The following is a 24,108-nucleotide window of genomic DNA, read 5'->3' as shown; positions in this document are numbered from 1 at the left end:
AATACGTTATCAGCAGCAGTACTCATTTTTTAATTACTTCTTGACGCCTTTTCCTCTGAATCATTTGCATATTTTATCACTTTACTGTAACAGCACTTTTAGCAACACTTTGACCGGAATACTAAAAAAGCTTCTCACATGCAGAGCTACACACTGCACAACACAACAGTTCCGTGTCCCGCGCTCGACTCACTACAGACGCGGCTGCCCGCAAAGATACCCCACAACTAAGCCAGCGATATGACAACACGCTTACAAGGGGACCACACTCCGCGACGACACCATCTGTTTGTTCATAACAGTCGTCATTGAAGAGAAAGAACATAGATGCGAGGGCAAAATCGAAAAGGATAGTCTTTACCATACACTCCTATGTAACAAAAACCACCAGTAGCATGTCAGGGCATCTAATGGGGGCATACATTCATGTATGTAGTAACAAGACTGCATACCAAGAGATCTCTAGTGCTGCCGCCAGCTTGCTGTGTCTGTCCTGGGACAGGAGGGATGAGGCTCCTAGCTGTGCCTCTGGTGGCGGCGTCTCCAGTTCCCGCAGCGGTCTGGAGTGGGCCTCGTGATGCATACCGTAGCTAAGAAGGCAGTGTGCTCTGGTGTGAATTCCCATTGGCCCACTCCCAGCTACTGTGTTCACCTCTCATCCCACGGCATGTACCTGGGTCTTGGGTCTGGCACTGCTGACAGTTTTTTTGTGTCGAAATACGTCGAGCAAGAAAGCTATCAGCCACTACTCCTATAACATATCGTTCTTTTTGTCATCTGTATTGATACCGATTTCGATGGTCTTGAATTGATTTGTCACTTTGTATAAATATGTTTCATTCTCATATTTAGAGGGAACAAGCCATGTGCATATAAGCTCAAATGTTCTGATGCATTCTAGTTCCCATCAAACCTATTGACAACCCCCTCCACCCCCAGTAACTCCCTTCATCCACCTCCCACAACTGAAGACATCATCCCCTTTATGACCATAGTTCAAAACTTTAAAGCTTTCCAGGGGTCACGCACTCTACACCAAATTTCCCTTGCTGCCCACTCTCTCTTCCATCTCAACACACAAGCCACGTATTCCCACAACCAGGTCCACTTTCTTTTCACCCATCTCAACACCATAGTTTAAACACACTGTGGTGTGCGTACTCTAAGACCTTCGGTACACACACCATCAGATTATTTGACTTGTCGCTCTAACGAAGTAGGCGAGTGTCAGCAATATGTCTCGTGGTCTTATCGTGGCGTGTTTATCTTCTGCCGTTAGGTCAGACGATAGAAATGCCACTTGCACGCTTAGAGTAGCAGATTGATGGTGACCAACTTTAAACAGAACTTGATTAATTTTCACACACATTTATTAAAATAATAAAAAGTATAGACAATACGTAACTTGATTCTGGATGCTGTTCACAATTGACAATCTGAAGTTCCTTTGGTATTGCTACGTTAATCTTATTCTCACATATCTCTGATACTTGATAAAAGTGTCTATTCATTTCTCTTCATGGCTATGTACAGGAATATGGTAATCTTATTAGGTGCAGACTGAAACTTGACTACGGACTAATGCAGACTGACTAATCGGAGGTCTGTACACTCGTTAGAATGCCTCGCGCGTTCAGGTATCACTGCGCGAGTGTGATCCGTGAGGAGAAAAGGTTCTACGTTAGCAGCAATCTCACTGGCTGCATTACATATTAATACACAGATCGGCGGAAGCAGAATTTGGTCCGTCTCTGAGACAGCGCCATCTCGTAGTGCGGAGACGGACGAGTGCTGCGCCTGCGCTGTTGTGCTTAGCGGGGCGCGCTCTAGTGGGAAAGTCGTGGACGCACTTGCTACGCGGAACTACGTACACAACACCCACCCAAGTCACCCATCCCCACCATCCCTTCTCTCCCTGAACCATGGCGCCACAACAGTATAATGTCCTATTCCACAATATCCACTCATTTTCAGCCAACAAACACCTCTTTATACGCACCGTCTCCCAACACCACATTGATGCTTTTATCCTGAATGAAACCTTCCTTCAACCTCATCATACTATCTGTACTTCGCCATATGTCTTCCACTGAACAGATAATCTACTGCCCATGGCCCGAGGCAGAGTTGCTATTGACCACCACAAGAAAATCCCTGTTCGGCCACTGCTCTAGAATTTTACTATTTAATAACACCTATTTCCATCTGCACCAGTGTTAAATATTCAGAAGCATATTTAATAATGAGATGGACATTCAGCAGGCAATGCCAGACGGTCTGTACAGAAATACTCCAGGTGTGAAAAAAAGACATGTGAATTTGATGGTATCTGAATAGGAATGATTTTGTCTGCAAAGATTACTGGAGAAAACACATTTTAAAAAAAGTATTCTAAGAGCAAACTAAGCAGTGAATATAATTACTAAAATATAAATGTTCATAAAACAACACACAACATGAGGTGACAAAAATCATGGGAAGCCTCCTAAAATCGTGTGGAATCTCCATTTTTCCGTTGTAGTACATCAACTCAACAAGACGTTTGAAGTACCCTGCAGAAACATTGAGCCATGCCAAGTCTACAGTCTTCCGTAATTGCGAAAGTATTGCCGGTGCAGGACTTTGCGCACGGACTGACCTCTCGGTTATGCCCCATAAACGTTCGATGAGTGGCCAAATCATTCTCTCGAACTGTCCACAATGTTCTTCAAACAAATCACGAACAATGTTTTCCCGATGACGTGGCGGAATGTCTTTCGTATAAATTCCATCCTTGTTTGGGAACATGAAGTCCACGAATGCCTGCAAGTAGCCGAACATAACGATTTCTAGTCAATGATCGGTTCAGCTGGACCAGAGACCCAGTACATTCCATGTGTAAACACAGCCCGCACCATTAAGCAGCCACAATTGCTTTGCACAGCATCTTGCTGACAACTTGGGTCTATGGCTTCATGGGGACTGCGCCACACTCGACCCCTACCTTCAGCTCTTACCAACTGAAACCGGGACTCACCTGACCAGGTCGTGTTTTGCCAGTCACCTAGGGTCCAACCGATTTGGTCACGAGCCCAGGAGGGGCGCTGAAGGCGATGTCGTGCTGTCAGCAAAGGCACTCGCGTCGGTTGTCTGCTGCCATACCTCATTAACGCCAAACATTGCCGCACTGTACTAACGGATACGTTCCTCGTGCGTTCGTTCCACAGTGATTCCTGGGGATATTTCAAGCAGTGTTGCTTGTCTGTTAGCACCGACAACTCTACCCAACCCTTCTACTCTTTGTCGTTAAGTGATGACCGTCGGTCGATGGGCTGTCAGTGGTGAGGGGTAATGCCTGAAATTTGGTTACGCTCTTGACACTTTGGATCTCGGAATACTGAATTCCCTAACGGTATTCGAAATGGAATGTCCCGTGCCCCTAGCTCCAACTACCATTCTGCGTCCAAAGTCTGTTAATTCGCATCGTGCGACCATAATCACATCGCAAACCTCTTCCCATGGACCACTTGAGTAACAAATGACAGCTAGGCTAGGGCACTACCCTTTCATAGCTTCTGTATGTGATACTGCCGACATCTGTATACGTGCATATAGCTGTCCCATTACTTTTGTCACCTCGGTGTAGATTGGATAAGTTGTAGTATTCCAGTTACTGTCGCCAGAGCTTACCTGGGGCAGCTTCTTTGGTTGCCCGACATGCAAACCTCCAACTTCCACCATTTTGGGTACAAGTGGCCGAGGACAGCCGTGGGCGAAGTGATAATTAACCAGGAAAAGCGATGTCTGTCTTTCGATTTCCGACAGCGAAGGCAATGACGGATCCTTCAGATACGTCTGTAAAATTGCATCCAGCCTCGGCAGATACAGAAATTGTCGGGCGATTTTTCCTCCTATCCCAACAAGTGTATTCTCAAGTCTCTCGAGGAAACTCATGTGGGTGCCCAACGCGAGGAATGGACTCGGTACGTAAGAATAAGGGTTCGGATTTCCCACCGTGTCGGCCATCCAGTCCGTTCCCGCGAAAGTTGAAAGCAGAATCACAGGTGCTTTCAGGCCATGAGCGTATCCGTGTACACATTCTGCGAAGAGATTCTCCAAAATAATGACGTCAAATTTTTTACCTGACTTGTGCAACTTCTGTACACTTTCGTCTCTAAGAAACCCGTGACACATTTTTTCAGCATAGTCAAGAAACTGTTTCGCCATTTCTAAGGGACCTGTGGCGATATCGTCGAATGCGTTGAGATCACCTGAAAAGAAAAAGGACGCAGTGAGCTCAATTGCATAGCTTGTGCGAAGAGGCGAGATGTCTAGTTTCAAAACTGGACAAATGCACCATTTTAAAACTCCAATTTCTTACTGGACTCTTCTGGTACACTCCATAAGTTCATTTTGATATGATTCAAAACGTCCCACAAGCCGTTTAAATTGACGCCGAAAAAGCAGGTACTTTCATAAGCTTCTGACTACAGACATTGTTTCTTAAAGGGAATATACACATTTTGTTTTCAGTTATAAATCTAAGACACGTGTTTTATATTAGTTCGAGAATGGCAGATACAGTGACGAAAATTGTGTTACACCTTCACTGAATGATACTCTAATATGTCCATGCCTGTGCGATATTTTGATTAAAATTTCATACTTACGCTAGCTTATTTTCAGGGTTTCAATAAATAATAAAGCTATTCCTGTACATGAATATATCTGCGAGTATGTGAGGGGTGTTAGGTGTGTGTCTAAGCCAAAACATCCATACTTAGATCTCCCAAAAACAGCGCAGGAATTTAGCCACCAATCACATTTTTAGAACTTCTTCTTACACCATGCTCCTTGGTCAGTCAGGGACACACAAATATTAACATCTCACAGTCACAACTCACATTGAACCACTTCAGAGTGAAGTCGCAAGTTCAGTCTTTGGTAAGGCTGACTTTTAAGTGTTGTTTTGATAATTCTGATAGGAAAATGTTAACTGGCTGCTAATCACTCACCACGTACATCAGGAGGGAAACAGGAAATGTGTCCGGGAGGTGCAGAGATCAACCTTCTACGGGATGTATGTATTACACTTTACAAAATGGACATAGTCGACAGTCAAGAAGTGTCCACAGCAAATCATTAATTTGCACCAAGAACACCGAAGGATGATTAAGGTTCGGAGCATCAAGATCGAAGGTGAACTCCTTAGGCGTTACAAACTGTGTAGGGCGTTCATCTAGGTCTCCACTCTTAAAGAATACACGCAGACTCACATTGATGTAACGAGTTGATGAGAATTGATGGAATGTGATGCTGTGTAACCGAATGCGAATCAGTGTGTCATGGTTCTTATCGTGAAACTGACTATCCTCTAAGGCGTAGGTGCAGATATTGTGGTAACATGTTTTATAGGCACGGAAAAGACAAATATCCAGTGGCTAAATTTGTCCGTTTGTTGCAGATAGTACGAAATGCAATGTCATACACTTTTGTGGAGGGATAGTTTGCTCTAAGGGGGAGTATGATTTCTTTATGCAGGGCAGGAATCAAACAAAAACAAATGATTTCGATCCGATATTGACCAATAGCGGTGCTTATACCATAGCTGTAGTTCTCTTACGCCAATCTCCCCACTCTTGCTTGCTGTGACGTAAATATTCCCTGCCGCCCTTGCAAGATGGCGCCCACAGGAAAGAATCGTAGGGAACAGAGGACATCCAACTTCTCGCAGCACAATAAATAAGTAACTCTCCAGCCAAATTGCCATTCAGATTAACATAATTGTACGCGAATGTATTAAGGCATTGATATCACTTGTTCTTGATATAACTGTCTTGGTACCTCTAACTTCCAGGGCTCCTTTTGCATGCATTTCCTGTTCAAATCCCGATTGGTCGGAGTTGAAAACAAATTCCTTACTGAAAGATGGAATTTTAGGACCGATTTCACAGTTTGCTGTGCATAGTCAACTTGACGCTTTGTTTGAAATTTCTTTATCTTACGTCCTCCAATTCTGAAGCACTGTTTGAAGTTATACTTGCCTTGAAATGACGGTAATCTATTTCGCGCCCAGTTTTATGTGTATAACGTAGTGGCTCATTATCATGAACATCCTGTAAATTGTATCGAGCATGCTGAAACGCACAAACACCTGTTTTTGTGACATGTGCACTTATGTTCCCTTGAATATCCGTAATTTTTCTTATGCACTTCGTCATCGTGTCGCTGCGGACTTGCTCGGAAACTATTCATCATTGCTTTTTAATTATGCTGCGGATGATCTACCACGTACGTAATTATGTTTAGTACCCGCTCCCTCGACAACCATCGACGTTTACTACGTTTCCCTGGAGACGGGATTTGTGGCTCCCTGTCCAACAAGGATGTTGAACTACATGGCTCGACATCGTTTCAGTATTACTTTGACTTGTTAGGCAGGAATCGTCGTCACAGAACGCCTCATGTACAGTGTCTAGACACTCGAGCGTATACGACACGACTCATTCCATTGTCTCATGTTGCAGAAACGGTAGCGTTTCATCTTCCACTTCTTTCTCACTTTGCGAAATTCCTTGTGTTCGTTTCTGACGAAATGTCAACTGCGACAACAGTTGTTGTAGAAATAATGCAACGTTCCACGAAATTTCGGACGTGCAGCCGCATAAATTCAGCTTCTTCTTCTAATACTTCGGCTGAATACCGTTCAGCCATCTTGAGAGTGAGCCGAGGTGACATGCTCCAGCACCTGTTCCGTCCTTCTAAACCCGAAGACCGAACCACTGCGTATGCGGCCAAAGATACACAAGACGCCAGAGACGTTGATAGGCGGCAAAGAGGTGTAACTTATGCATGGAAATTAAATATATGGCTGCACAGTCGATCCACACGGTGATATTGATGTATCACGGAGAGCTGCACCGTCGTGACGTCTATGTGATTTTATTACAGAAATATTACCGGATTAAAAGGACGGAGCGAGTGCTGGAGCGTCAGTCACCTCGGCTCAGTGTGAAGACGGTTGGACGGTATTCAGACGAAAAATTAGAAGTAGAAGCTGAATTTATGCGACTGGACACCAGAAATTTTATGGAGCAGTCTTTGCGCCGCGAAAATATTAAGATACACATCAATTGATGCAATGTTTGCGTCGTTTATCGTTGCCATTGCTTTGCTTTGTATCAACACCACTATCATTGTAGCACTGTTGCGAGTCACTCGTCGAGCAAGGATCTCAACTGTGCTCTGCAGCCTCGTGCTGTGCTCACCACTGGATACATACCCAGAGCCGCCCCCTTTTGCCATTAGCAGGCAATATTGTGGTTTCAAGGTAGACAGTACGAGGGGCTTCGAATTCCGTAAACACCATGGGAATTTTGAGACCTCGCACTCAAGATGCACCTTGTCAGTATTTTACCTATCTCACGAAGCTTTGACGTTCCCGTAATTCATTTTCTTCTTCTTCTTCTGCTTTTACGGCCTCATTGGACCACTTCAGTCAATCATTTCTGGTCCTCTTCTTTGGTATTTTCCCCTTCCGAGTGGCCCAGTATCTCTTCATTCGTTCCGATGCTTTTCGTCGTTCCTCATCTGTAAATACCCTTTTCATTGTATGTCGTTTGTCAATTTTTGGTTTAAATCTTATTTCTGTGTCCCTCAACTTCTTTAAATTTGGCGTTTTGTTCTGCAAATCACCCAGAGTTATTTCCAGTTCTTCCATATCCTCTCTTATTTCCTTAAGCCATCCTCCTTGTTGTTTCAAATTCCAGAGTTTCTCAATAATTATCCTTGATAATCTGGTTTCTGGTGTCCTCAGAATGTGACCACAAAAAGAGATCCTTTTCTTACGTATAGTATCGGTGATGGGCTCCAGTTCTCTGTATACCACTTCATTTGGAACTATCCGCCATTGCCCAGCTTTTTGATATTTCTTATTTATGCATGTTCTAGCAATTCTTCTCTCTACTTTTAAAATTTTGTCAATTCTGTTTTTCTGGGTGACTTTAAAAAGAGTTTCACTTCCGTATGTAACCTCTGGTTGAACCACCGTCTTGTAATGTTTTAATTTTGTTTTAATTGATAGACATTTTTTATTGTACGTAGACCATGTTAGTTTTTCAGCTTTTATCATTTTATTAGTTCCTGCTCGCCATGCAGGTTTCTCGTCCAATTTGTGTGTTATAATTTCACCCAGGTATTTAAATTGTTTCACTATTTTAATTTCCCTATTGTTCACTGTGATGTGATCTATTACAAGTGGATCCGTTACCATTATTTCAGTCTTTTCAAATGATATCTGGAGTCCTAATTTTTGTGCTATATTTTGTAAGCTTGTTATTTGTTTCGTGGCTTCCTGAATATTATTAGCTAGTAATGCTAGGTCATCAGCAAATCCCAAGCAATTTAGGTTTATTTTATCTTTCTTAGTTCCAATTTTAATATTCATAGGATTTTCCTTGTACCATTCTCTCATTACATATTCAACAGCACAATTGAATAGCAATGGTGATAAACAATCTCCCTGTCTCAACCCTGTTTTAATCGTAAATGGTTCAGATATTTCTCCTCTAAATTTTACTTTGGATTTGGTGTTTGTTAAGGTTAACTGTATCATTTTTATTAATTTAGGATGAAGTCCAAAATTCCTTAATATTTTCATCATTGAAGATCTATGGATACAATCATACGCCTTTTAGAAATCTACAAAGGCTATGACTAGTTGTTTTTGCCTTCTTTTGTAGATATCCATAACTAACTTCAAGGTGATTATCTGTTCTGGGCAGCTTCTCCAGGATCTAAATCCTCCTTGATATTCTCCCAGTTCCAGTTCTAGTTGATCTTTACAGCGGTTGTATAGTATTCTTGCCATGATCTTATACGTGCAGTCCAAAAGGGAAATTCCTCTATAGTTGTCTGGATTTGATTTTTCTCCTTCCTTATGTAATGGATGTATTATAGCAGTAGTCCAATTTTCTGGTAATTTCTCTTCATTCCAGATTTTTACTATGCATTGGTGTAATGCTATCTTTACTGGTTCTGCTGCATATTTCCAAAGTTCAGCAAACGTTTGATCTTCTCCACTTGCTTTGTAGTTTTTGAGTTCTTTCAAAGCTCTGTAGACCTCATTAATTGTAGGTGGATTTATATTTTCTGCTGGTGTTTTAATTGGGGTTTCTGTGTTTATCTGAAGAAGTTCTGGGGGATCTTCACAATTTAGTAACTTGTTAAATGTTTCTGCTAGAATTTCTGTATTTTTACTATTGCTATGGGCTAGGTTATTATCTTTATCTTTTAACATTAATGTTGGAGGATCATATCTTTGTAATTGTCTGCCAAATATTTTGTAATAGTCTCTTGAGTTTGTTTTTTCACTATTTGTTTCTATCATTAGAAGTATATCTTTTTGGTACTGACGTTTAACTCTCCTTATTATTTTTTGTGTTGTCTTCCTTTGTTTTGTGAGTTCCAAATATGATTTTTCTGTTTTTTCATTTTGATGCCTTAACCAGGCTTGGTGTCGATCCAACACTGCTTCATCACATTCATCGTTCCACCACTGATGTTTTTTCCTTGGATTTATAGGGGCAACTTGTTCAGCTATTTGTTTCAATTTGGGAATCTTCCAGATCATCTGTTATTTTTATATCCCTGGTTTGTGCTTCATAATCCTCATTTTGTATCAGTTTATGAGGGTCATAGGTTCTCTTCTTCTTCTGGTGGGATTTTTTCTTTGCTAATGTGGTTAATTTAATTTTAATTTTTATCATGTAATGATCTGATCCGGTATCTGTCCCTCTCAGTACTTTCACATTGTAAATTTCCTTGTGGTAATTCTTGTCCATGCAGACATGGTCCAGTTGCCATTCTCCTTTTTTCCAGTCTGGATGTTTCCAAGTTTTTAGTTTACTTGGTCTTCTCTTAAAACACGTCGACTTTGAGATCATGTCATGGTTTCTGCAAAATTCCACTAGTCTTATGCCATTTTTGTTTGTTCTTCTTTGTGCTGTCCATTTCCCTATTATGTCTCTATATCTCTTTTCCCTTCCTAACTGGGCATTGAAGTCTCCAATTAAAATTTTGATGTGGTTTTTATTAATGTTATTCGTCGTTTGATCTAAGAGCTCCCAAAATTTTTCTACCTCTTCTCTGTGTTCTTTTTTATTATTTTTATCATTTGTCGGGGCATGGGCATTTATTATTGTGTACATTTTAGAGTTAATGTTGAGAGCCTGGGAGATTGTGCTTTAAATTCTATTATGGACTCTATTATTTTCAGACTCACCACGAATCCTGTTCCAAATTGTGGACACTGTTTCATGACTCTTTTCCCTGGTATTCCCTTATAAATCCTATATCCTTGTGATTCTATCGGCTCCTGATCAGTATTTCTCATTTCTTGAAGTCCGGTTATGAGATTCGCCTTGCGATCCATTTCATCCGTCAGAATTTTGAGTTTGCCTGGTTGTATGAGGGAATTTGTATTGTGTGTCGCAATGTAGTTTATTTGTCCTGTCTTGAGTTTTGGTCGTCTGTCCGTTTTGGGTATTTTCAGATGCTCCGACTCATCCAAGTTATCTTTCAGGTGACTGCCCACCGTATCCGAGTGCAGTCTTCCTTGGTTATTGCCAAGCGGTGGATTTTTCCTTGAAAGATTTCCTTCCATGTTTGACTTTCAAAGGTAGTCAACCTTGTATGGAGCAAGCTCCGAGTTACAACTACGTTTGTTAGCCGTAGAGGTTGTTTAGTGTTTGGTCCGCGAGAGCTATTTTATTTCGCTCAAGTCCGCCGGTGAACCGGTGAGGACCCCCCTATCCGCCACCTGGGACGCGCCACGTCGGAGTATCACCTCTCCGCCTGCTACGACACCGTAGTAGGTTCGTGGCGTAATTCATTTAAAAAAATATTTCTTTCAAATACAGTATCTGACATTCTGCGTCATTACTAAATCTCATCTCTCCCCCTCTCCCCCTGTCTTCTCTCCCCCTCTCCCCCATCTCTCACTCACTTACTCACATACACACACACACACACACACACACACACACACACACACACACACACACACACACACAAACATATTCACATCCATAAATCACGGTTTTGTACATCTAAAAAATGTTCGTGAAGAATAGTAAGTGTATTTAAAATTCTACAACGTAAGTAAATACCATTGCTTTATTGCCATTTATGCTTCACTCTTTCTTTACTTTCTAAGATAGAGAACCTTTAAGTGCTCGTAGTTCCTACAACCAAGATTACACACATGCACTACCGATCTTGCGCTGATATTAACATGCTCAAGAGTGTACACTAATGAAATACATTTTTGTTTCATTGGCATCTGAAATGATACTTTAAATCTAAAAGGTACGTCAAACAAAGACGTAAATTTTAATAAACATTTTTGGAACATTAATTTTTTTTTAAATTCTTTGTGTTTAAAATCCAGTCTCAATCACACCACGTATGTTACAAGAAAATAGGAGACCAGTTTCGCTCATATCACATGACCATCGTCAGACCTGTAATTCAATTTAGAAAGTAATAGAAACCTTACTAGATTTACAATAAAATAAGACAAAATGCTTATAAGGATAAAATACAATAAGACATGTTATACCCATGGCAACCTTCGAAGATGGTAGGTGGAGCACTCTTGTCAGCTGCTGTGATGTCAACTGGTGCCAGCAAGTGACGGGCATACGCTTAAGTACGAAGATGCTCCGCCTACCTCTTCTCCCTCCACCTAACATCAACCAGTCAGTATAAAAATGGGTTCACATAATCGTCAAAACGTAAAAAAAGAAAGTAAAATAATAACATAAAAATAGTTATGCATAATATCTCTTTACAACCATGGAATTACTTAAATGTTGTATAAAATATCAATTAAAAGCTTTAAAATAACTGTGCATACGATGTATACTCAGTGTGCACTCTATGGGCTAAGGTGGTACTACCACAATGCTTTCAAAGTCAACAAGTATACATCTATGGTAGATTCAGTCTATCTGTCTTTTATTAAAATGTCATAAAACTGATTTATTAAAAATAGAGTCATATTTCGTAATATTTCTAGTTGGAAGTTTAAAAAATCCGGCCGGAGCTTTACTACACGATACAAAGAACATACATCAGGTACCGCACGAGCAAAATCAGTCTTTGGCCATCACATAACTTTTAATAAGCATGCCAAAGGGACGGTACAACAGAATTTGCAACTCCTTCATTACGCTAATAAAGGTTTATTATTAAATATTTTGGAGGAGATCGAGATATATGCCCATTATAAAGATGAACCGTCAGTGCTTCACAATGAACAGTTAGATTTTCGTGAAAAACATTTTTATGATCCGTTTGACGAAATTCTATGAACACATATGTACTCTTTTGTTCAGAAAATCATAGTACCTAGTTGTATCCATGGCAGAAATGTACCTTAGGACAGTACGTAAATATTTATATCACAATTTTAAACTTCCAACTATAAATATTAGGATATATGACTCCATTTTTTCAGTATTATGACATGTTAAAAAATCTATGTAATATCGTACCACTCTGCAGCTGATCATTCCATCATTACATATATCTCCAGTGCCAAATAAAGTTAATATAAGACAGACAGACTGAATCTAGCGTAGATGTATACTTGCAGTCGAGTTACAACTCACATATCGATATGATGCCGCAATGCCAAAGACCTCCACAACATCGTTGACTTTGAAAGCATTGTGGTGGTACCACCTTAGCCCGTATAGGGCACACTGAGTATACATCGTATGTACAGTTATTTTAAAGCTTTTAATTGATATTTTATACAACATTTAAGTAATTCCATGGTTGTAAAGAGATATTATGCATAACTAGTTTTATATTATTATTTTACTTTCTTTTTTTACGTTTTGACGATTATGTGAACCCATTTTTATACTGACTGGTTGATGTTAGGTGGAGGGAGAAGAGGTAGGCGGAGCATCTTCGTACTTAAGCGTATGCCCGTCACTTGCTGGCACCAGTTGACATCACAGCAGCTGACAAGAGTGCTCCACCTACCATCTTCGAAGGTTGCCATGGGTATAACATGTCTTATTGTATTTTATCCTTATAAGCATTTTGTCTTATTTTATTGTAAATCTAGTAAGGTTTCTATTACTTTCTAAATTGAATTACAGGTCTGATGATGGTCATGTGATATGAGCGAAACTGGTCTCCTATTTTCTTGTAACATACGTGGTGTGATTGAGACTGAATTTTAAAAACAAAAAAAATTTTAAATACGTAAATATATTGGCACCTCTACACTACCTGAAAGTCTAAAGCATCTGGTAAAATATGTAAAGATATTGACAGTACAGTATTTCCACATCTTTATTATACGCTGCTGGAAAAACTTAACGGTGAAATTAATTTTCACATGATGTATCACTGCCAAGTAACATAGCTAGATGAAACTTCGAGCAAGAACTGGTACAGCAGTCGCTGGAAAGTGCTCGATGGTCGTTCATGCAGGTGGACGGGCTGCGGTACGTCTCCCCAAAGCAACCCACATTACGCTGGCCGTGCCCTCATTTGACGAGAAGTGGGGACACTTAATGTTCGTAGGAGCACTGTCGTACATCATCATTTTGGTGGTTTATGTCTAAATGGTGAGGGGTGACATAAAATTGCATGGACGAACTGTCCTCATATATTTGGACCCATTCCACTCACCGGTCGGTGCCATCGCGACGCTGTACGCCTTTCCCTTTTGCGTCTTTTCAGTGGTGCATTCGGCCCTGACTTCAGTTTTATGGGTGACAATGGCAGGTCGCATGGAACGGACTGACACAGCAGTTTCCCGCATCTGTGGGACGCGTTGGAAAGACGTATTGCAGTGCTTCCACGTGCACCAACGATCGTCTAGCAGTTTCCATCCTCGCTGGTGCAGAAATGGAACGCCCTACGTCAAGAATTTAGGTGAACATGTTTACTCCGCTACGGTCAGAGGTTCGAATCCTGCCTCGGGCAAGGATGTGTGTGATGTCCGTAGGTTAGTTAGTTTTAAGTAGTTCTAAGTCTAGGGGACTGATGACCTCAGATGTTAAGTCCCATAGTGCTCAGAGCCACTTGAACCATTTGAGCCATGTTTACACTATTAACGGTAAAAACAATCGTCTCATCTTCAAAAACCCACGTTATTTTAAAGAAACAGTTTATTGTCTTGTGCGTAGCAATCTCCCATACCCACACTGCACAGAATTTTATTTTATTTTACTTTCACAGTGTACAAAAATTATAAAGATCTGAAGCCTTGGGCGCACAGCTTTTCGTGCAAGAGTCCGTAGCCTCACAGACAAAATAGTACTGAACGCAGGTTTCTGAATTATCCGAGTTACACGGAAGCGCGAACACACTTGGACAGCTCCCAACTCCACCGCCAATCAGACTGATAAAATACTATCCGACCCATCCTTATCCCTGCCAATGTTGCGTGAATTTCTAAATGTTTGCCTGTGCCAAATTTTTCCACTCCTTTCAAGTCCTTCACATCATGCTCTCATCTTCGCTCCACATCCGTCTACCTTCCCCTGTGCGCACTTTTTATCTGCACATCTCGTTTATTTCTATCCTCCAGTTTCTAGACCACCTTGAGCAATCCTGTATCGCCTCCAAATTTTATCAGCAAAACCCCGTCGTATTGCCAGTCCTCACTCAGCCCTGGGCTACCATAACAGTCCTACCAACACTTGTTTTCTTCTTTTTACCTTCCCGCACCATCTCGTGAACATTCTTACAGAAATCTATTCTTCCTACAAGCTACATTTCCCTTTCATCTCCATAGTTCTGTCATTTAACCACTGAAAATTACATTCCTCACCTCCAAATCACATTCCGCATCCCAGAAATTTTAATATCACATATACTTCCATCCTGACAGTCGAACGAAACGAACCCAAAGCTCGCGCTACCCCTATTATTATACACTCCTGGAAATGGAAAAAAGAACACATTGACACCGGTGTGTCAGACCCACCATACTTGCTCCGGACACTGCGAGAGGGCTGTACAAGCAATGATCACACGCACGGCACAGCGGACACACCAGGAACCGCGGTGTTGGCCGTCGAATGGCGCTAGCTGCGCAGCATTTGTGCACCGCCGCCGTCAGTGTCAGCCAGTTTGCCGTGGCATACAGAGCTCCATCGCAGTCTTTAACACTGGTAGCATGCCGCGACAGCGTGGACGTGAACCGTATGTGCAGTTGACGGACTTTGAGCGAGGGCATATAGTGGGCACGCAGGAGGCCGGGTGGCCGTACCTCCGAATTGCTCAACACGTGGGGCGTGAGGTCTCCACAGTACATCGATGTTGTCGCCAGTGGTCGGCGGAAGGTGCACGTGCCCGTCGACCTGGGACCGGACCGCAGCGACGCACGGATGCACGCCAAGACCGTAGGATCCTACGCAGTGCCGTAGGGGACCGCACCGCCACTTCCCAGCAAATTAGGGACACTGTTGCTCCTGGGGTATCGGCGAGGACCATTCGCAACCGTCTCCATGAAGCTCGGCTACGGTCCCGCACACCGTTAGGCCGTCTTCCGCTCACGCCCCAACATCGTGCAGCCCGCCTCCAGTGGTGTCGCGACAGGCGTGAATGGAGGGACGAATGGAGACGTGTCGTCTTCAGCGATGAGAGTCGCTTCTGCCTTGGTGCCAATGATGGTCGTATGCGTGTTTGGCGCCGTGCAGGTGAGCGCCACAATCAGGACTGCATACGACCGAGGCACACAGGGCCAACACCCGGCATCATGGTGTGCGGAGCGATCTCCTACACTGGCCGTACACCACTGGTGATCGTCGAGGGGACACTGAATAGTGCACGGTACATCCAAACCGTCATCGAACCCATCGTTCTACCATTCCTAGACCGGCAAGGGAACTTGCTGTTCCAACAGGACAATGCACGTCCGCATGTATCCCGTGCCACCCAACGTGCTCTAGAAGGTATAAGTCAACTACCCTGGCCAGCAAGATCTCCGGATCTGTCCCCCATTGAGCATGTTTGGGACTGGATGAAGCGTCGTCTCACGCGGTCTGCACGTCCAGCACGAACGCTGGTCCAACTGAGGCGCCAGGTGGAAATGGCATGGCAAGCCGTTCCACAGGACTACATCCAGCATCTCTACGATCGTCTCCATGGGAGAATAGCAGCCTGCATTGCTGCGAAAGGTGGATATACACTGTACTAGTGCCGACATTGTGCATGCTCTGTTGCCTGTGTCTATGTGCCTGTGGTTCTGTCAGTGTGATCATGTGATGTATCTGACCCCAGGAATGTGTCAATAAAGTTTCCCCTTCCTGGGACAATGAATTCACGGTGTTCTTATTTCAATTTCCAGGAGTGTACTTTTCACGCACTAAGCCATCTACTCATTTCCATTACCATTAGCTCCTACTCACTCACCCGGACTGCACGGTCATCAAATTTCAAACATTATGGTATTCATCAACACATTTTAAACATTTCAGCCTTTAATTTTAACCTTCCATTGCTACTCTAAATATTCGCAGAGTGTCTCAGAAACATTTGGGCTGAAGTTAAATGACAGTTCTTCTCTCTCCCTCAACCTCTCCCAACCACAGTCCAACCCATATGGGGAAACGAAAACTTAAAAGTAAATATCTCTTCTCTTCTTACACTTATGTGGACGTATACATGGATTTAGACAGTATTATTCCCACATGCAGCACTCAGAGGCCCACATGGTAGCGAAGAACTATAAATAACTTCCAAAGCCCTCAGTTCACATTACGATCCGAGTCTCTGTCGCGTATAAAAGTTGCACAAACTACTTTTTCCTTGCAATATGTTCAAGTAGCATTATGTACAAGTAGTGTGGGGATCGCTTCTCTTGTCAGCTTTGTTTACATTGGCGACTCTGGCACACAGAGGTCCTGCATCTACTGAAATCATCAGCCTTGTCAGAGCCGTCATTAAGTGACGTCAGAGCTCTTGTCAGTAATGTCATCATGGGAAGCTACACCCATTTCCCCTTCCTTATTCTCTCCAGCCAATCATAGTGCAGTATTAAAAATGAAACAAGTCAAATGGCAGAATAGACCATCTGTCTTAACGGATAATTAAAAATCCTCCTCCCGTCTCCCCAATACCCTCTATCACTCCTTACCTCCAGCCAGTCACAGTGCTGTATTACAAATCCAAGATGGTGGAAACAAACCAGTGCTGCTTTACGAACTTCTAGCATTCTGGATTAACTGCAGGCCAGCAACTTCTGTTCATCAGAAAAACGGAAAACCAGCCAAAGTTGCAGATGAACAGTTATGTCTCATACAGATATTTATTTGCTCTTCACAATACGTATATTTTTGTCTTGACATTGTTCTTGTATTTTCGGAAATACCATTTTGAGTACCTGTATGATCTGACAATGGGTCACGGCCTGAAATTAATTATCAGTTAAACAGAAAAGGGAAATTTGCAATTTTGGCTCGTTTCCATTGTAAAGAGTTCTACTTTATACTCCCTCCGTCCTATCACAACCAATTGAGGTGTAGTATTTAAATGACGTGCAGAAATGTTATCGTATCATATTATTTCCAACTTAAACTTCCTCTACCCTCCTCCTCTTCCAATAATCATACCGTAGTAGTAAAATGATACGTAAAAATGGTGTAAAATTGGATTATTTCCTACATACACATCGTGTTACACCCCCCCCCCCTCTCTGCCTCAATCCAAAAGCCCATGATACGTACACTGTCCACAGGAAAATATGGGAATTGTGCACTCTCACTTCACTGTAGATACACTTTATACGACAGTGCACAGAGCTGACTATCGCTATCCAGAAGCTTGAATACCTTAATACCGCGAACATTAATGTCAGTGATGGACACCAACACATCTTCAGTAATAACTTCACGGTCTCGCGTCAAGTCGTCTTTTACGTCATAATCCGCATCACAAGTGATAAGTGACGAGTACTAACTCGTTACCGGAAATGACGGTTTCGGACAGTATCCTATCCGAAACTTCCTCTAGTTAAATAGTGAAGGCCGGCCTTCTCACATCCAGTGACTTGTTGTGAGTTCGTCTACCACTGTACTGCCGACGGTTCTTTTCAAACGATTGCAGTCTTCCCTAAGCTGCCTGTAATCTTTCATCAAAGCGATTTGGTGGTCCGTAATTCCTAGGAAACATATCTTAATTTGTTGGAAAACTTGTTCAGCGATTTTTTCCTATCAAAATTCGTTCCATAACGTTGTCTTCTTTCTTGATTAATAATTTTCAAGTGCAGTTTCATGGCGTACAGAAAAAATCAATTTTTCGCGCAACAGGAAAGGTAACCTTTGAATTAAAATTCCAGTTAACTCGTGATCTTTTACTGGATCAATGAAATACGTGTTTTTATCCCAACATCTTTTGTAAATATTCTCAGGTAGTTCTCTCATTCCGTGTATATTTTGGCGGTGACAATAATGATATTTTGATGGCCCAGTGACGGTTTTGTGACGAGTATTTGTTAAAAAAAATTCGTTTCAATCTTCTAAAAGTTTCGCATTTTTCTGAGCTTTACTGCCCCACACATGAACTTCATCCATTAAATTACTAACACATGTGCCAACTTTCTGTTTTACCCAGTCGTGTACCGTAGATTTCTGCCACCCAGTGTGAGCCCTAAATTTGCCGCTCACCTCCTATATTTTCGCAGCTAAGCATAAATAGTAGATGACTTTCACAGTGCGTACCAATATCTGGTTAATGCTTATCAAAAGAAGAAAAAGGACATAATTTTTTGGGTGTCTTCTATGCTTTCCGTTATAGTGAACGAATCGTTTTCGAAGATTATTTATATGACTTGTTTGTGTGATCTGTCCATAACAGCAAAGAAAAACATCATATATTTAAGATAGTTTCAACAAAGAGAATATATACATCCATGCATTAAAGGTAAATAATTTACAACATGTGAACCTACATGGGATGGGCTTTCAGAGCAACAAGTTATGGTGTTGTGATTTAAGTTTCGGGAGTACTTTTACGAATATTAAGTCTGCAATAATATCTTGTAATAGGACCTCAGTAGTCATTTCCATCACCCATTAAGCGAGGTCCACCTCTTTTGTGTTTGATCAAGCGCGCTGCCCTTCGTCCGCTTACCAGTATCAGACGGGCCGAATTCAGTTAAATCAGGCTTTGCTGGGTTCAGAATTCCACTACTCACAAGGACTTACTCTTCAATGTCAATTTGCACTTCTTGTTCAATTGCCAAAAAAGCAACATTCGTTAATCTTACAGTGGACATTGCAGATCTTAAAAAGTCTTCGATCGGTTTCAATTCAGAGAGACTTCTCTCATGACTGTCACTACTGATGGCAAATGCGAGGAATATTCCAATTATTATAACTATATTAGATAACCCTTTTTCAAGTTTGTCCTCAAAAGTGAACCTCTGTTAACCCAGCGGGCCGGAATCGACAACTTTGTGTCTGTTGTAGCTGCGAAAGTACGCAGACGCACGCACCCAACCTGAAGTCTTCTCTCTCGTGACCTTGAGGAGCTCGGTCGAGGTCACATTTCTCATCATCGACGTCCATCACTACTGCACCTTAGGAACACTTTTTTTTTCGGTCAAACTTTGGAGCTGGCTGGAACCTTTCTAGAACGTCAGAAGTTACTCTACCTAAGGAAGGAAACATTTCTCGTTTTAAATCGTCTTTGTGGCAAAATCGGACATCTCTACTTCCGTCGCCAGAAGTGTGCCTGCACCTAATTCATCTTGCCGAGTTCTTCACACAAGCTTTTAGCGCAACTTAAAGTCTCGTCTACGAATTGCTCTCGTTTCTCTTCCAAACTATCTGTGAGGTGCTTATTTTCTGAGGACACTGATATGCGGTAAGTCCCTCTGTTTGCAAATAATTTTGGTTATCATTTTCTTCGCGCAGCACTGCAGAAACGGAAATGATTGCATCGCGACTAGCAAAATTTCTGCGTCCGATCCTGAGTTCAACCTTTCGTCTATTTCTTTTAGCTTCTCTAGCGTTGCCAAAATTTGTTTGTGATGATTTCGTGTTGTGTGTACTGCATCACCTCCTGCGATCCAATACGTGTCCTGAATTCCCTTCAGACTCTTGCCTACAGCAGCAATCAGAATCTCCCACCAGTGTGCGGGCGTAGGAAAGGAAGCATGTGCCGTAGGAAGTCACTGGAGTCACCACCACCGAAGTGGCATGCGAGCACTTTATCTAACTTTAACCTATCCATTTCCCTTTTTAAATTTTTTAACCTACCTGCCCGATTAAGAGATCTGACATTCCATAGAGCGCCAGTTTTCTTTCTCCTGATAACGACGTCCTCTTGTGTAGTCTCCGCCTGGAAATCCGAATGGGGGACTATTTTACCTCCGGAATATTTTACCCAAGAGGACGCCATCATCATTTAACCATACAGTAAAGCTGCATGCCCTCGGGAAAAATTACGGCTGTAGTTTCCCCTTGCTTTCAGTCGTTCACATTACCAGCACAGCAAGGCCATTTTGGTTATTGTTACAAGGCCAGATCAGTCAATCATCCAGACTGTTGCCCCTGCAACTACTGAAAAGGCTGCTGCCCCTCTTCAGGAACCTCTCAACAGATACCCCTCCGTTGTGGTTGCACCTACGGTACGGCTATCTGTATCGCTGAGGCGCACAGCCTCCCCACCAACGGCAAGGCCCATGGTTCATAATCAACATTGGGAAATATGCTTGAAAGAATAATATCGGCAAGAGTTCGACCACCACTACTGGACATCAGTATGATACGCTACAAAAATTTGCATATCAACAGGAACTTTCAGCAGAGATATAACTCCTCTGCATTTCGGAATACCTGGCTCGTAATACGAATTTCTCAAAGTTCACAGCTGCTACAGCCCTTCACAGAGAGGAAGTGTGGAGAGACGGCTACTCACAAAACCGAAAGACAACACAGAGCTGCCGGAGTGCTGTACAAAAATCATAGCTGTTTAACGGAAAGAAGGTTTTAAGTACAAATTAGTGGAAAAATATTGAACAGCAAGACACAAACCGAAGGAATTGCGCAAGGCTCGGTACTTTCGCCCGTTCTGTTCGCCATCTACACTGGCGTCCAAAACTAAAGCAACAAACCGTGGCTTCCCCACCTTGAGTCTAATTCACAGTATAATCGTACAAACTGTCAACAGATATCCGAACGATCGTGTTCTGCACAGAAGATGGTATTCTGGTCAACGGACAACGACGCCAACAATGACGGCGTGGTATTTTCCGCGTAGCCCGAAAACCACAATCGCTGTATACACGTTGCAGTGTGGTACAGAGAAGATACCTAAAATGTAGACTTTCACGGCCGGAAATATCATGTCCATTATAATTATCCGGGCTGTTATGCCGTGGTCGGTTGATGAATTCTGTGGTGATTCCCAACGTTTCGTCTCCGACTGCGGGAGACATCTTCAAGGGGGTCCGTAGCTCGATGGAAGGTCCAACACACACACTGGCTCGCTACTGACTGCCGCTAAATTCCGTGTCCGCGCGCTCCCACGCCGCGGCGTGACGTCACGTGTTTTGAAAACGTCAGTGCAATTGGCCGCTGTCCATCGCCGTCGATCGCCGTTGCCATCACCCAGTAGTGGACGGGTGGTACACATCTTCTTTAACACCGGCATCCATATAGCGTTTAATTTGACGCCCTCCTCCTTTCTGTTGAAATTATTTGGGTGTTTAGCGATTTCGATTGCCCCCCTGTAGAGCCTTTCGTAATATCCGCTCGTGGCCGCTAGTACTTGCGCCTCCTCGAAAGGAATATTGTGGTTCCCTGGCTGGAAAGCATGCTCCGCAACAGCTGATCGTTCCGTTTCTCCTCTTCTACAATTTCCCTTGTGCTCTTCCAAACGTTTAGAAACAGTTCTTTTAGTGGTACCCACATAAACATCACCACAGCTGCATGGGACCCTATACACTCCAGATTTTTCCAATGGTTTGCGAGCGTCCTTGGCAGGCTTAAGGTATTCCTGTATCTTCCTGGTGGGCTTGTAAATTACGGTAATTTAGCGGCAGTCAGTAGCGAGCCAGTGTGTGTGTTGGACCTTCCATCGAGCTACGGACCCCCTTGAAGATGTCTCCTGCAGTCGGAGACGAAACGTTGGGAATCACCACAGAATTCATCAACCGACCACGGCATGACAGCCCGGATAATTATAATGGACAGAGAAGATACCTACCTGACTCTCAGCAGTGCAAGGGCATAGAAAGAAAGGAAGCAGGACTGTCGTAAACTAACTTGGCCTGATGGCTTAATGTGAATCGTGCTGTTGTTTCTTGGATGTGGCGGCACTTTATAGAAAGCGAAACTGTATACAGAGGACCAGGTCAGGCCGACCACGTATGATACCAGGAAGAGAGCACCGTGCTTTGGCTTCAAGGCCACGGCAACTGGCATCTGACCTCGCAGCTTCCACTGAACGTGTTGGATCGAGGCAAACAGGGTGCAGAAGGCGTCATCATAGTCGCCTTTACTGTCACAGACCTGCTGTGTTTGTGTAAATCTGATGCGTCCTCACAAAAGGGAACGTCTAGGGTGGAGTCGTCAACACGCCACCAAGACGGTCGAACAGTGGGCTAATTTTCTCTTCACAGATGAGTCCAGATTTGGTTTGGAGAGTGATTATCGACGGATTCGCATCTGGAGGGAACGTGGAACACGATTTGGGGACCCAAACATTGTGGAAAGAGAACGATATGGAGGTGTGGACAGGGATTATGTTGACAACTCTTCATGAAACAGTATCGGTGAATCGGCAAGGTTTTAACTGTTGTCAGGTATCGTGAAGAGGTCTTGGGACCTCACGTGCGGTTGTTGCAAAGTACTGTGGGCTCAGATTTCGTATTTATGGACGATAATGTTCGACCTCATGGAGCACGTGTGGTTGTTTTTCTTGGAAGCGAAAGATATTGCATGCAAGACGTGGCCTGCTCGCTCTCCCGATTTGAATTCCATAGAACATGTCCGGAATGCACTAGGGAGATTGGTTCCATCGCGTCAATATCCATCAAGCACTCTCCAAGTCTTGCGAGCAGTTCCGCAGGAAGAAGGGGTGTTATTCTCTCAACATGAGGGTTGATGACATCATTCACAGCATGCCCCGTCGGTGTCAGAACTGTACTGCTGTCGGAAGTGGTCACATCCCCTTCTAAACACATTATCCAGTTGTCCGAATGTGTGTGCAAATCCGTTAATTTGGAAAAACGTAAGAATGTTTTTGTTTACCGTTATGCATGTTGCAAATGTTTACGTTCTGTACTTTTTACACAGTTTCTACTTTACCATATCCCGTTTAAACTGTTTTATGTCAAAATAAACGCAACATTGCAAAATTTCAGATTGTTGCTTCAATTTTGGACACCAGTGTATGTGAGTGATCTCCCATAATTACAGAACACACTGTTAGTGCAGTTTGCAGACGTCACATCGCCCATATTTTTGTTTCTTTCTTTTGCTTGTGCCCGTTTTCCCGCAGAGACGCAGGGTCAGCATGGTTAAACGGATGTCACAATGTTAGTTTAAGGGGTGGCGGGATGCCCTTCGTGCCACCACCCTGTACCCTCCCGGGAAGGAATTAGTGTACCCCAACTGTCTGCGACTAGTGTAATCCATGGAATAGTCCGAAAGTGTTCAGATGTCTGCGAGCCGTGTAACTGAGGCGGAACGTGGGGATCAGCCCGGTATTCACCTAGGGGGATGTGGAAAACCGCCTAAAAACCACATGCAGGCTGGCCGGCACACCGGCCCTCGCCGTTAATCCGCCGGGCGGATCAGATCTGGGACCCGAGTCCAGCGTTAGCGCTCATGGCTAACCCGGCAGGTCACATCGCCCGTGTCTAGTAGCAGACAATTCCACTGCCGTAAGAAGACTTCAACACCAGCTAGACATTCTACAACTGTGGACATCCGACGATTAACCCTCTGAAAAGAAAAACTATTCGGTTCAGTCGACAACGACCAGTACTAGACAGAAAACTGGTAATCAGTGTACGAGAGAAGACTGGACTCAGGTAACTATGTATCTTGGCGTCGTACTTGGCAAGAAGCTGACATACACTCATGT

The 24,108-nt window shown here is 43.1% G+C and overlaps 1 protein-coding gene across 1 annotated transcript in view; it reads right to left on the bottom strand.

Annotated features, from left to right (window-relative positions):
- Window positions 1–24,108, bottom strand: part of LOC126100667 (uncharacterized) — a 210,734-nt gene that overhangs the window by 54,572 nt on the left and 132,054 nt on the right. Inside the window, exon 9 of the mRNA XM_049911287.1 lies at window positions 3,670–4,250. Coding sequence (XP_049767244.1) covers window positions 3,670–4,250 — 581 coding nt within the window. The remainder of the gene's footprint in view (window positions 1–3,669; window positions 4,251–24,108) is intronic.

The sequence above is a fragment of the Schistocerca cancellata genome, chromosome 9 (genome assembly GCF_023864275.1).
Source record: "Schistocerca cancellata isolate TAMUIC-IGC-003103 chromosome 9, iqSchCanc2.1, whole genome shotgun sequence".
Classification (NCBI taxonomy): Eukaryota; Metazoa; Arthropoda; class Insecta; order Orthoptera; family Acrididae; genus Schistocerca; species Schistocerca cancellata.
Note: the sequence above shows the minus strand (reverse complement) of the source record. Positions and strands in the feature narration are given on the sequence as shown.